Source organism: Lissotriton vulgaris, chromosome 12 (genome assembly GCF_964263255.1).
Source record: "Lissotriton vulgaris chromosome 12, aLisVul1.2, whole genome shotgun sequence".
NCBI classification, from domain to species: Eukaryota; Metazoa; Chordata; class Amphibia; order Caudata; family Salamandridae; genus Lissotriton; species Lissotriton vulgaris.
The window spans coordinates 286,116,749-286,132,062 of NC_141700.1; the positions used below are offsets into that span (position 1 = coordinate 286,116,749).

Genomic DNA, 15,314 nt, shown 5'->3' on the forward strand with positions numbered 1-15,314 from the left:
GGTTAACACCAAACTCAAATCCCATTGCCAAAGGAGTGGGAGAAAACCAATAAAGCAGACCTGTGAGAAAACACCACAAAAGCTGACCTAAAAATAGAGTGCTGACCAGGGAGAGACATGAAGGCAGACAAGGCAGCAAAGAAAAGGTTCAGTAATACTCCTTTTGTGGCATACCTTATCTAACTGTAGATTCTTCACCTTAGAATATAACCATGTACCTCAAAGGATACATGGGATTCGTCAGCAATGCTCTTGTGTTCCATTAGGTGGCGCTGTGCGGCTCCACGCTTACTCTGTAGGACTTAAAAGGTGTCGGAGAGTAGCTACATATAATTGTCACCACGCACACTTATGACAATTTCTTGAATGTTTTTCTTTTCGTGCCCTCAGAAGTGGAGTGCAAACCATATTGTCTGAGACAGTGTGCTGGATTTCTAACATGGGACCTTCTTAGATGTAAAAGAAGCCATTACAATGATTAGAGAAGTAACAGGGCAAATAGAGTATTTACCAGAAAGATCATAATCCAAGGAAGGACAGAGAACAGGTTCCTATAGATACTTCTTTTAATTTCAAAGATTTTTATTTGCTTTGAATACAATAATACATTCAGACAGAGTACAGGGTGCAGGTTGTAAGTTGATCTATGAACAAAACAAAGCCTCCACTGTTAAGGCAATTGCAACTGTAGTCAAAATTTAGGAGCATTTGGGGGAAAGTCAAAAGTCAAAAACGGACAATATAGATGCTTTCTTGCAAAAATGTAACAACCCCTCTTGCTCGGAAGAAGGATGCATTACCGACATTTATGGTTGAGGAAGGCTTCTCTCCTGCCTTACAGGCAGAGGTGAATTATCCGGCCCTCTGCGCAAAGTTCACTGCAGTATTGGATGCCTCTGCTCCTTTTAAACACCATTTGAGCAGGGGCAGACCCTCCGCAGTCTGGTTTACAGATAGCCTTAAAAAACTGTGGCAGGAATGTAGACAGGCAGAGAGAAAGTGGAGGCATGCATACTTGGATAGGGATAAGCTGAACTGGAAAATCAAGCGAGGGGAATACAAGAAGGAGATTCATAGAGCTAAGGTGGATAATTTCTCGAGGATGATGCTTGAGGCCCCACATAGCTCCTGCAGTATTTTTAATATCCTGAATAATCTTATCAGTCCAGAGTGTGTGAGGAACGATTTCCCTCCTTCACAGGAGCTCTGCTAGCTAGATTTTTTCAGGACAAAATTAAATTGATTATTGATGAATTGGGAGTGAGGTCTGAACCTTCATTGGTAACTACTGACGGTAGCAGCCTGCTGATGCCTGATATTCGGCTTGCATTGGAAGGAGCTGAGCCCCTTGCAGAATTTGCACAGATGTCAGCGGAAGAGTTTAGGGAAGTGGCCCTTGGTATAACATCTGGGTCCCCGCTGGACCCGATTCCATGAAAAATCTGGAAGGAATATGAGCTGGAGCTCTTCCCGACGCTCAGGCGAGTTTGTAACCAGTCTCTTGCCACGGGCAGGGTTCCACCGCAATGGAAACAGCCAATAGTGACCCCCCTTACTAAAAAAGCCCTCCCTTGACCCAGACTCTCTTAAGAACTTTAGGCCGATTTCACTTCTACCCTATCCAGCTAAGATTGTAGAGCGGGTAGTGGCAGGTACCCTCTCTAAACATCTCGAATGGCACAAGCTCTTGGACGAAACACAATTTGGCTTTCGTCCAGCTCATGGCACCGAGACGGCCCTGGTGACCGTACTGGACGAGCTTCGTTGGCGGGCAGACAGGGGACAGGCAGGGGTTTTGATCCTGCTTGACCTGTCTGCTGCCTTCGACACGGTGAACCATGATATTCTGCTGGGCAGGCTGAGAGATGTTGGAGTTGTGGGGAATGCCCTACGATGGTTCGAGTCCTTTCTTCAAGGCAGGGGACAGGCTGTATCCCTTCCACCCTTTCAATCTGCCTTCTCCAATGTCTCGCATGGTGTTCCACAGGGCTCGGCAGTTAGCCCAGTTCTTTTCAACATCTATATGAAGCCCTTAATAGCGGTCATCAAACATTTTAAGATCGAAATTGTCAACTACGCAGATGACACACAGCTGATTCTGTCCTTGGAGGGGGATGACTTTACCCCCTTGGAGGAATTCCACAGCTGTATGCGAGCAACTGCAGAATGGCTGGAAGCTAACTCACTGCAATTTAACTCTGGGAAGACCGAGGTGCTTTATTGCCCTCGGCCTAGAATAAGTCCTTCCTTACCTGACAACTTCTGGCCGAAGGACTTCACCTCATTGGCTTTGCCGGTGAGGGCAGTTCGAAACCTGGGGGTCATGTTCAACAGCGACCTTTTCCTTGGAGGCGCAGGTCTCTAAGGTGGTAGCCAGCTGTATGGCAATCATTCGCCCTCTGAGAAAAATCCTGCCCTTGTTACCACCTACGGCACGGATAGAGGTGGTACGCTGCACTGTGCTAAGCAGGTTAGATTACTGCAACGCCCTTTTGCTGGAGTCCCAGAGCTATCTTTTGGATAGGCTTCAGAGACTTCAGTCTGCAGCTGCCAAACTGGCCTTAGGTTGGCCCCCGAGATCCTCTTCTGCTATGGCTTTGGCGCAGCTACACTGGCTCCCAGTGAGGGAGAGGGTGACCTTTAAGTCCTTGTGTTTGACCTTCAAAGCCCTTCGTGGGTTGGGGCCGGTGTGCCTCCAGCGGATGTTTTCATGGTATGTACCAGCCCGTATTCTGCACATCTCCCTGGCCAGGGTGGTGGCTGTACCCAGGTTTAAAAGATCTAGAGCTGGAGGCAGATCATTTAGGGTGGCTGCGGCTAAGCTGTGGAATTCCTTGCCCATGGAACTCAGGCATATTGATGATCTGCCTGTTTTCAGAAGGCAGCCAAAAACTTGGCTGTTTCCACGCGTGTCTTAATCCTCAGCCGCCTCCAACTGCCCTTCCTCTCTGCTTTTTGCCACTGCCTCTTGAGGTGATAGCGCGCTTTATAAGTGCAATAAATAAATAAATAAATTGCCCCCCAAATCATGCAGAACAACCTGATTGTAACCAATGTACTCACCAGCAACACTACTACCATTATCTATGCCATGGCTTCCCAACATTTTTAGAACCACAGCCCAATGTTTATAACGGCAAACTTTACAACCCACCTAGCTTTAATGAACATGAGCCAGGCGATTTTTTAATATAACTAAAGCATTGCTTAGTAGTGCACTGTGGTTTACAAACAGCTCATTTTCTTTGGAAACGGACACTAAATCTGCAGAGACATACAGTTTTACTGACAAAAAAAATATGGCACACAAATGAAAATGTAGGGCAATTGGGATTCAGTGAATATTTATAATGTGTGAATCCTTCATAAAGTAGTGTTTTATTTTGTTTTGATCTTATTAAACTTTTTGTTTCCATCATGTTCAGAATTAGGAAAAAAGTGCTTAATTTTTGCTTTCCTAACTGCTAAATGTGGTACAGTTCATTTACAGCTATGTATATTTCGATGTGAGTTATAAAAAATGAAATCCTGCAGCATTTGCTTTCACACTATTTACACCCCAGCAAGATGGTCACATAACTCACTTTGCTTTTCTTTCTCTGACAGCAAAGTGAAAGAAGTTTGTAAACATTAAGTCCCATCTTAAATAATAAGCAGCAATTTGTCAGAAGACAATGCCTGGCATTTGACATCTGTCACTGAAGAGCAGCAAATGTGACAAGATAAGTACAGAATTTTAAGATATGTTTATTTATTGCTTGCACTATCTACCAAAATTGGCTTGTGACCCACCATTGGATCGCGACCCAGTATGGGCAACACTGATCAATAACATCCCCATATACACTTAGCCATCAAACGTATACTGACTCAGTGCTACCCTGTCACAACGCAACTAGTATCTGTGCTTTTCCTACAATATTCCTTTCCCTCCACTTTTACCGTCCAATTTGTATTTCCTGCCTTTACCCCTTAACTTTTACTTTTGGTTATGCCCAGATACATGGCCCATCACCTCACCAACTTTCACCTCAAATGTCACAGCTTCAACTGAACCAACATATACTCTACATCTGTCTCCTTCCCTCATGTGCGACTACATTAAATAATCAACATAACTGATGGGTTCTTCTAAGCACTCTCTGTCAGAAAATAGAGGCCTCTGATCTCCAATTTTCCCAAATGGCCACCCAACTCAGAAGAGACACTCTGAGAGGGAGAGTGGGGTCCATTAGTTACAAAAGCAAATCCTGTATCTCATCCCAAGAGATCTGAATGAAGGCGGAGGTACATCCCTGATGGTGGGACATCCAGGATCTGATGTTCCTCTGCAGGACCTGCATGTGCCATCTTCCATTTGGGATGATAAAGAAGCAGAGGAAAGACCTTGAACACTACCTTGAAATAGCCCCAATGTATGGACGTCTTTGAGTGGGGCACAGGAGGGAATTTGGCTCCTTGATCATGATCAACCAGTCTTAAAGGATCATGCTGACTTCCTGGAGAGTGGCACTGAAGGTTGCAGGCCTTCCCTAAAAATATCGAACATGCCCTGTGGGATTGCATCGAAACACCAACTTCATATGTTTCAGAATTGAAATTGGCTTTGACAATGACAAGGCTGGGTCCCTGAATTCTCCCTTGAGAAAACAACCTCTTTGAGCAGTGTTTGTTGAGTGAGAGCCCCTTGGGGGATTGCTAAGTCTGATAATTTACCTTAAAGAGGGAAGAGAGCCAGGCTAGTAGTATTCTTGCATACCCCTAACAAAAATAGCTGGGCTTACAGCCCCTAAATAAACTTCAGGTGCATTGACTAGCAACAGTCACTGGCTCATCAATCTAAGACATCACAAAGAGATGTCTTGTATACCGAAAAGGGACAGTTTGGAGCACTGTCACCTGAGGAGAATAGACATTCATGTTTTAAAAGGGGAGAGGCGAAGAACAAGAGGGAATGAGAGACCTACATACACTGAAGAGAGATACTGTATGCGGACTACTGCATGCATTAATGAGAAGAGAAACAGATGGCATATGAGGTACCGAGAAATCAGAACAGAGTAAGATTGAAGGAACGGTTTACAGGTATCACTGGTACAGTAAAAAGGTTGTCAGACAACAATGACAAAAGTAAAGGAATGTTAAATCTTTTGTAATCATTGTTAGCATTCAACTAGTATGATTGATCTGCAAGGAGAGATTTTTTTCTGTTTGGCCCACAGCTTACCTGTGCTCAAAACACAAAGCTTCTTCTGCGACCGCCAGGGCTGCGGTGAGCTGGTGCAAGATGCTCTTGGCCGAGTGGACAGATGAGAGCTGTGGAGAAACGAAAGCAAGATTGACAAAATCTAATCAGAGAATGCCATGTAAAAAAAGAAAAGGTTTTCTTAGTAAATGGCAATGGACATCGAAATCCTAAAACAAGAGCATACACCCTTTTCTTCATACCTCATTCTTCATGTTTTCCAGATCGCTGCCTCCAAATTCAAACTCCAGGATGATAAATAGTTGATCATCTCCAAAAAAATCTAACAAGGAAAAGATAAACAACATCTAAATACACATCATAAGAGCAAAATAACACACGCACACATACATCTACATACACACACACACATATATATATATATACACACACACAGATAAACCTATCCTGTATAGTTCACAAAACTGATGCAAGGGAATCTAAGATGAGAAAATTCCTGGCAGACCTCTGCATTTTGGGTGGTTTTCATAAATCTAGTTGTCTTGCAAGAACATTTGGGGAACTGTACAAAAAGTAAAGATGGTAAACATAAGGACCCCAAGGATTTAAGAAATTCAAAGTGAGCTCAAAACAAAATAGAATCACCAGCGATGTTATAGGATCAGGGTCCCTTTGCAGTTCAGCGCCAAGACGCCTCAGCAATTGTTGTGCTTTATAAATGCTTTCATTCATTTCATTCCAGATGTACAATTGTTTTTAGCAGTCAAAAACGGAAAATCAAGCAGTTTGCGATAGCTAAAAATGGCTGTAGCATATACAAACAAAATTTTGTGAGTCGGTTACCTATTACGACACACAAAATAAGAGTTTGCGAGTCACTAATAGGAAGGGCCGTGCCAAGGGCGTCCCTTCCTAATAGAGATTGGTAGGAGGATGTTTGATTGTTTTGTGACCACAAATCAGTTGCAAAACAATCGCAGTTACCACTAATTTCAACAGTCGCAAATGGGACTGAAAATATTTTTTAAGAGCAGGCACCACTGCCTGAACTCAAACAATGAAAATAAAACTTTTCATTTTTTTCCCCTTTAAACACATCCTGGTTTCCTTTAAAGAAAATGTGCTGCATTTGAAAAAAAAGTTGCTTCCTTTAAAAGGCAAACAGACATGGTGGTCCGCTGTTCCCGTTTCCCAGTGGGCCACAAATTGCGACATGCCTAATGAATATTGATGAGGCAGGTCATTTGCGACCCAACTGGGTATCGTTAAATGTGTCAGACACATTAGTACATTCCATTTTGCGCGTCGCAAACTGCAAGTCGCAAAAAAGAGTTTTCCACTTTTCGGTAGACTGATTTCTACTGCAACATGAGGGGAGACATGCCTGCTGATTATCAGGGAAACGGAGCTCAGATTGGAGAATCACAGCTGTGCTCAACATACCATTTACTTGTGAATTTTCAATATGTTGAATGTGTATTTTCAGTGCACGACTCGAAGGACGTTGTAGAATACAGAATTAAGCACTATATTTTCAGGGGCCCCCTATAATTAAAACATGTGCACCACCTTTGGCCATGTATAGCCAAGATGGAGCTCAGGGTCGTATCTTTGGTCCTGTTATATTCCATATAGGTACCCTATATAGGCGCAGGTAACATTATAACCTTTCACCTATATGCTTCCCTACATTACATACATAACGGTTCTTGGGGACTGACCTTTTACCCAGATATGGCACTGCATTCAGAACACAGGTTTTCCCTAGTTGGATTCTCATACATCATGTATGAGGCTTCTTGGAAGCACAGCAGGACCAACAGCAGCATTGCCATCTCCTGTATAATATCTCTGTATAACGTTCAGGCCCAACGTCATCCTTTAGGCCGACACAGCAAGGTAGGACCCCTGGAGAGACCTATGGGTATAAATACATCGCATCTTGCTTAGGAAGATAGAGGAGACAGAGACCTCCTGGCTGACACACTGACCAGAGACGCTGAGGTTCCTGCATGCAGACACTCCAGTTAGCAGTGGTCTATCATCCCTCGTGGGGTGTCCAACTCGAGACCAGGACGGGGTCCCATATTCTCTCATTTTCAGGTAATGAGGTGGACTAGATACCAGAGGGATTCTTGGCATAACACCTACATGGATGCTAGGTACATTTAGTTACATCTAGTTAGGGAGATATCATAGGAGTACGCATTTTTTTATCATGTGTTTTATATACTTGTATGTATTCATGATTATTGCAAGATGGTAGAGCTATACCATCCATTTACTTTATTAGTGCTTCTAATCATATAGCTCTGCTACTGTCTAATGGTTGTTGCAGCTCATATATTCTACACTAGAATAATAACTGTTCAATAAATCCTTATTGACAAACGCCCGGTATTTTTATTCTGAGTATCTCTGAGACAAACTAAGTGAGCACGAGCGACTGAGCGAAAAGTAGTATATTGTTTCCACGATCCTGGGGGATCAGGGTTTTCATGTTCAGAGGTTGCCAAGAACTGTTCTCTCGCCGGTAAGAGGAGATTCTAGTGGCACTGTGAGCTAGCTGATACAGACAGGCTAACGTATCCGGTGGGGGTGCACAGTATCAGTCTGCCACCAATCCCAAAGTTTATGTTATCCACACGTGCAGATCTTGTATAGGGTATATAGGAACTACACGACATGCCGCCGCCAACATTGGTTGGGTACTTATTTAACAGTAGAATCTGAGAAGTTCAGTCCTGCTATTCTCAAAGAACCCTACTCACAAAACACCAGAGATGTCTGGAGTGGGTGGGCACAACCTCCGCCACAGCTGAGTAGGCTGAAAAAATCATCTTTATTGGCTGTTGGTTAATCAAGCTTTAAGGACACAGGGTTCTAAAATCCTGCACACACACCGCATCTTGGTTCCCTTGAAAAGTTATTCAGTGTTCTAAAAACAATGACTAACCAGGAGTTAGACCCAATGCAAGAAGCATGCCCATCTCTGAAAGGGAAGATGCAGATGCAATACAAATTGCACTGAGTTTTAGAAATACAATCACCCTGAAACTGCTTGTGCATGGTTTATCAGCTAGGGGTGGCTTAGTAATTTTCGTGATTGAGGCGCACAAATCAAACAGAACTGAGGTATTTTATTTGTGGGTTACATTCCCAGCAGCAAATGCAAGAACAAAAACATTTCACTCTTACACAGAAGGAGATTCACCCACGGAATACTGTCCATTTGAGGACATTGAGGTTCCTCTCACGTACCATGAACACTTCTACTGGTTTAAAGGAGCCCTACCCCACATAAGAAAGAGAGTAAGACTCGGCCTGCTCGGAACAGAAGGGGCAACATGGCCATTATTAGCGGCCTTCACACCACATCCTGACATTGACACAATGCCACCAGGAGACTTACTCACACAACACAAAGATGTCATTAAAACCTATAGAAACTTGACGTCATTGGTCATGAGGACACTTACAGTCCAACCAGCAATAGTTGCAACAAATGAAACTCAAGCTCAGGGTGCAGCAACTAAAATCACACAACAAACACTACACACGGTGATGGGTAAAATGCCCTCTAAATGTGAGCAAATGCCGTTTGGGTTGCTCAGAAAATAACACAGCTAGAAGCAGTATTCCTGAATACTACCCCATATGAAAAACACAGAAAGCTAACAATCTGCTTGCCCATGGGAATAACATCACAAGTAGAAGATTGTAGCACTTGGGGTACAGTCTTTACTGCTACATACACCAGAACTCATGGTATTCCTTCATTAGCAGTAGTACCAGACGTATTGAGACAAATACAAAACGAGTCTGGAGCAGAGCCTGCCCTGAACTTAGGGCTGAAGTTACTAGGTAAATATGCCCAGGTATCAGCCATAATAGTAGCCAATATTAAAGAGGAAGCAGCTTCAGTGGCTATCCGCCAACGCCTAAGGGAGTTCAGACCTTTAGAACAGGAACACAAACTACCCAAAATAATTGAAACGGCATATGCAGAATTAGGCAGAGACAGTTTGGGTGGGAAAGCTTTCAAACCACAACTGATGTGCAGTCCTGAAAAGGCACTTCCAAGCAGACATGATCCACTAAGAAAAAGAGGGACAATAAAAAAAAAACTTTAAAGGAAACAGATCTCAATCACGAGGTAGATCTCCTCCACATTAGCCCTCTGAAAAGAGTTATAACCTTAGGAATAGGAATAATATTAGGAAACCTGACGGGTATCAGGATACGGATACACGTTCCTCTCTATCCTTTCAGGGTTCATTGAAAAACTCTGAGAGGGAAGGACGGTCAGACAGACAAATAGAGCGTACAAAGTCCAGAGACAAGCAGCACTCTCAAGATTACACTTCTAAGAAGGAAGAGAAACCAGAGCAAAAGCCACAGTTCAAAAAGAAGAAGGTTGCAGGTCTAAAGATCAGACATACCGAGAATTCTGAGGACTCGACTACTGAACGGTAATTGGGCTCTGACGATGCTAGACAGTGCGGCAGAAGTAACAACAACTTGCCAGAACCTGATGGAATATCTGGTGACAGCGGACTTGAATGATTATATCACAGTATAAACACATAAGTTATATTAAATAACACTCTAGATGGAGGGGGACAAATGTAGAACAGTGAAGGGTCTCTTTTGGGAGAACCTGACGTTTGGCTATGACATTTTATTAGCTGAACGAGATTGGCCGCTGGCATTCGTCATGGATTGCCCTAGAGGAGAAACTGTAATTTTACCTGCATTCTCAGACCATATTCCCAGGCATTTAAAACACACATATGCGCAGGAGTGGGGGGTAGCCCAGGCTCCAGCATTATACAATTATACAAGAACCATGTTGGATGGGATGAGGATTCAACCCACCACATAATTCCTTCAAAAAATACTCCAATTGCACAAAGGCAGTATCCAATAAAGCAAAAGCTAAAAAACAGGTCAGGCAGATTTTAGATCAACTTGAGTACCAAGGGGTGATCGAACATTGCACCTCGTAAATTAATAATCCTTTGTTTCCCGTATCGAAATCAGACAACACATATCGTCTAGTTTTAGATTACAGACATAATCTGTTGCCTGCGCCTTGATGCCCTTCCTGGGCTAAGTTGCGCATTACAAATTTCCTTATCTTTTCATTTCATTTCATAAACACTTGCACTAAGACGTTTGCAGTTGTAAATGCACACAGTGCTGCATTAATGAATAACATTGTGCGGAAAAAAATATAAAACCACACTTGATATCTCAAATGGATTTTTCTGCCAAAATATAGTGCCTGAAAGCAGGTATCTAACAGCATTCTCAGGGATAGGGCCCCAGCTGCAATTTAATCAACTCCCCCAGGGGTATAAAAATAGCCCAGGGTTGTTTTCAGCCAGAGCAACTGAGTTACTTCAAAATGTGGATGAAGAGGTATTTTCATATGTGGAGGATAGTTATCTAACTGACTATGACCTAGAGGAGAACTTGAACAGAGTGATTCAATAACTTTGGGTTTTGCATCTGAGGGCTACAAATTTATCTTTGAAAAAATCAATAATCGCCCAACCCCAGTGTCCGTTTTTAGGATATGAGCTTTCAAGTAAAGGGGAAAGCCTGGCAGCAAATGTTTTAGAAAAATGTGCGCTGCTCCAACCTCCAAAATCACTGAAACCTTTACAGTCAATTCTGGGTATCCTAAATTTTGGTAGAACATACATTTTAGATTTCGCAGAAAAAGCAAAACCTTTCTCCGACTTAATAAAGCCAGATTTTTCAGTAAGACAACGGACACAGGAACACACAGATATACGTTGTTCCCTACAAGCTGACATGATAGCTTCCAAACACTTACAGACACGCGTAAACGTACACAACCTGGTGATCCGTATAGTAGCGGGTCAATCTGGGACACCTATCTGACATATAATTAAGGTGAAACAATACCGACTGCATACAAATCACATTTGCACATAAATGCTGAAATGCATTTCACATCTACAGAAAAGATTCTAACAGCAGTACAGACTGCTGTAGTGGGAGAAAGAGCACTGGCTCAGGGGAAACGCATAATAGCAGTGACTCCAGTTCCAGCCTTAGAGTCTGCGACAAAAGCAAGCATTCCTAACGCTAAAGCCTTACATCCAAGATGGATACAATGGGCTAATTCTCTCACTGCAACAGATGTAGAATACAGGTACGAGTCAAATCTAAAGACACAAGCATTTCAGCAATACAAACAAGAATATCCTCTACCAAACAAAATAATGCCTCTAGATCAGTATGAATATATAATTTACAGTGACGGATCTGCTCAATCGGCCATAGGAAGTAAGCAACAAAATAGCCCAGCATGCGCAATCGTTAAAGGTCGCATGCGGGATGGAAAGTTCCATCCCACTTGCACAAAAACACAGTCTCTAGGAGACTGCACGGCACAGCTGGCAGAATTAAAAGCTCTGATAGTGGTGACACTAGTGAACAGGGATCGGGAATTCCCTACACTATGGGGCCCATTAGGATCGCGGACGGACGACCCCAGAGTAGGAGGGAACCTCCGTATGGCCTGCGGAGGTCCCTCCTGTGCAATTGCATTGCACCACGTTGGGTGCCCGAATAATACACTTCTTGCCCCTGAAGATCTAACGTACATAAACAACCAGACACTATTGTTCCGATTCACTTATCATAGACTGAGAGCTGCTGCCCGGGCATTCTACCCTTCTTTCCCAGAAGAACCCCCTACGCTACATTCACTACAAATGCTACTGACATCGACCACTCATGCACATATCATATCCAGACTATACAAACAGATCCAATCGGAGACTGGAGCAGACACGACAAAAGCGCGTAATAAATGGTCCACCCTGCTAGGCACACCCCCACGGAGGAAGACTGGATAGCCAGCTGCACACTAATTACGCTACTCACCCCTAATGGCAACCTTCGAATTATTCACTACACGTATATTCATCAAATGTATCATACTCCGCTTAAACTGTGTAAATATAATTTGAGAGAAGCTTAAACTGTGTAAATATAATTTGAGAGAAGACGCTAAGTGTAGACGCTGTGGAACAGACCACGCAGACTTTGCACATTTGGCATGGTGCTGTGAGAAGGTGCAGCAATTCTAGACAATAGTCGTAGACCATTTAGGGAAAATGGTGTCCTGCACACTGCCATGTACTCCCAGACTATGTTTGCTTGGTCTTGATGTGCCGCTGAGGGCAGTGAGAAAGTAACTCGTGGCCATAATGTTGTTGCTAGCAAAGCGCAGAGTATTTATGACCTGGGACTGCAAACGAGCCCCGACACTTCAGGATTGGTTACTAAATGCCATTTACTGTAGGATAACTTTTGCTATATGCAGAGGAACTGTCGGCTGCTACTAAGCCATCGGACATCTGGGAGATGCTATCTGAGTATCAGAAAAGGGGGTGGTGATGAACAGAGTGTCTGAATTAAGCAGACCACTCTTACCCAGTCCAAAGATCAGGTCCAGATCTCACTGCACCATCCCAGCTCAGAACCTGGCTATATGCAAATCAGTCTGTCCCTGGCCCAGTGCATCATGGGAACAGGGCAGACTAAACTACCAAGCCAATTCTTCACCAGAAAGGAGACAAGCTACCGGGCGGCTGAAATGCCAGAAACCGGTCCCCGGTAGCTTGTTTCCTTCCCAGTATAAGAATTGGCTTGGTAGTTTGGTCTGCTCTGTTCCCATGATGCACTGGGCCAGGGTCAGACTAATTTGCATATAGCCAAGTTCTGAGCTGGGATGGTGCAGTGAGCTAAAAAACGGTGATGGATCAAGCCCTGATCTTTGGACTGGGTAAGAGTGGTCTGCTTAATTCAGACACTCTGTTCATCACCACCCCCTTTTCGGAATCATTTTTGTCCACCATAAGCGTGGAAGGGTATACTCAGATGTGAGTCCCTAGCTCATTGCACCATCAGGATTCAAGCAAGCCGGGCCGAAGACGGCTGAAATGCCAGAAACCGGTCCCCGGTAGCTTGTTTTCTTCCCAGTATAAGAATTGGCTTGGTAGTTTGGTCTGCTCTGTTCCCATGATGCACTGGGCCAGGGTCAGACTAATTTGCATATAGCCAAGGTCTGAGCTGGGATGGTGCAGTGAGCTAAAAAACGGTGCTGGATCAAGCCCTGAGGTTTGGACTGGGTAAGAGTGGTCTGCTTAATTCAGACACTCTGTTCATCACCACCCCCTTTTCTGAATCATTTTTGTCCACCATAAGCGTGGAAGGGTATACTCAGATGTGAGTCCCTAGCTCATTGCACCATCAGGATTCAAGCAAGCCGGGCCGAAGACGGCTGAAATGCCAGAAACCGGTCCCCGGTAGCTTGTTCTCTTCCCAGTATAAGAATTGGCTTGGTAGTTTAGTCTGCTCTGTTCCCATGATGCACTGGGCCAGGGTCAGACTAATTTGCATATAGCCAAGTTCTGAGCTGGGATGGTGCAGTGAGCTAAAAAACGGTGCTGGATCAAGCCCTGATGTTTGGACTGGGTAAGAGTGGTCTGCATAATTCAGACACTCTGTTATGTTATGTTATGTTATTTATTTTTTGTATAGCGCACGGATGCCGCAGCCAAGAGGCGTCCCGGCGCTTGGAGAACTGGATAACACAACACATATGAGAAGGCGAAGGCAAGAAGACAGACTAAACTGTGGAGAAGAGGAAGGTCTTCAAAGCCTTCCTAAAAAGAAACAAGTCTGGGATTGAACGGAGTGGGGCTGGCAGAGAGTTCCAGAGGGCAGCCGCCAGCACTGAGAACGAGCGTCCACCCATTCTAGCTCGTTTGAAACGCGGCACCATGGAAAGGTTCAATCCAGCAGAGCGAAGAGCTCTAGCAGGGACATAGTGCAGGATAGTCTGTGAAAGAATAGGAGGGGAAGCTAGTTTAAGAATTTTAAAAGTTAAGCAGAGGGCTTTAAACTTAACTCTTTTCTCAATCGGTAGCCAGTGAAGATTCTGGATAGTTCGGCGAGCTGAGACAAATTTCGGGAGGCCGACAAGCATCCTAGCCGCCGCATTTTGGACCCTCTGAAGGCGGGAAAGTTCGGCCTGATTTAAGCCCAAAAACAGAGAGTTGGCATAGTCCAATCTGGTAAGAACCAGAGCCTGGACCATAATCTGTCTTGTCTCAGCATCAAAAAATTTAAAAATAGGTCTCAGACATTGCAGAGTACCTAGACATACGCCAGCCACGCGTTTTGTATGGGAGGTGAAAGAAAGCTTATCATCAAACCACACCCCGAGGTTTCTGACTTCACTCACGGGGTGGGAGCAGGGCCAAGATCAATAGGCCACCATTGATCTCCCCATAGCCCACTTTCCTTACCAAAAATAATGACCTCGGTCTTAGAGGCATTAAGTTGGAGTCGGTTGTTCGCCATCCAGCCAGAAACAGCTTTTAACGCTGCCTGGAAGGTGGGGGCGTCCATGTTGGAATCACCATTGAGTGCCACCGCCAGCTGCGTGTCATCGGCGTACGACACTAAGGAAAGACCAAAACTATGGGCTACCTCCGCCAAAGGCTGAACATATAAATTAAATAAAGTGGGGCTAAGAGCCGAACCTTGGGGAACGCCCTGAAGAATGGGGCGTGAAGCAGAAACAAAAGGAGGTGTAGACACTTTGAAACCTCGATCCTCAAGAAAAGAGCGGAACCACTCAAGTGCCATCTCTCCAACTCCAGCCTCCATCAGACGATGTAAGAGAATCTGATGGGACACCGTATCAAAGGCGGCACTAAGATCCAAAAGGATCAGTGCCGCCGTCTGACCCTGATCCAATATCTTCCTGATGTGTTCCACCACAGCCAAAAGAGCAGTTTCGGTGCTATGGCCTGCACGGAATCCGTTCTGGGAATTATCCAGTAGATTCGTTTCTTGCAGGTGAGCAGATAGAATACGGTTAGCATGTGCTTCCGCTAGTTTGGCTGGCCAAGGAAGAAGGGAAATGGGCCGATAGTGTTCTGGCTTAGTCGGATCGAGGGCAGGTTTTTTAAGGATCGGAATGACCATCGCCTGTTTCCAGGCCTTGGGAACACTGCCCGTACTGAAGGACAGATTGATAAGATCGTGTAGGGCA

General features: G+C 44.4%; 1 protein-coding gene across 2 annotated transcripts in view; it reads right to left on the bottom strand.

Moving 5' to 3' along the window:
• LOC147673978 (uncharacterized) overlaps positions 1 to 15,314 on the bottom strand; it is a 659,950-nt gene that overhangs the window by 110,780 nt on the left and 533,856 nt on the right. For both annotated transcript variants that reach the window (XM_086945060.1, XM_086945061.1), the window contains 2 exons: positions 5,449 to 5,528; positions 5,228 to 5,316 (listed from right to left, as the gene is read on the bottom strand). In XM_086945060.1, coding sequence (XP_086801186.1) covers positions 5,228 to 5,316; positions 5,449 to 5,528 — 169 coding nt within the window. The remainder of the gene's footprint in view (positions 1 to 5,227; positions 5,317 to 5,448; positions 5,529 to 15,314) is intronic.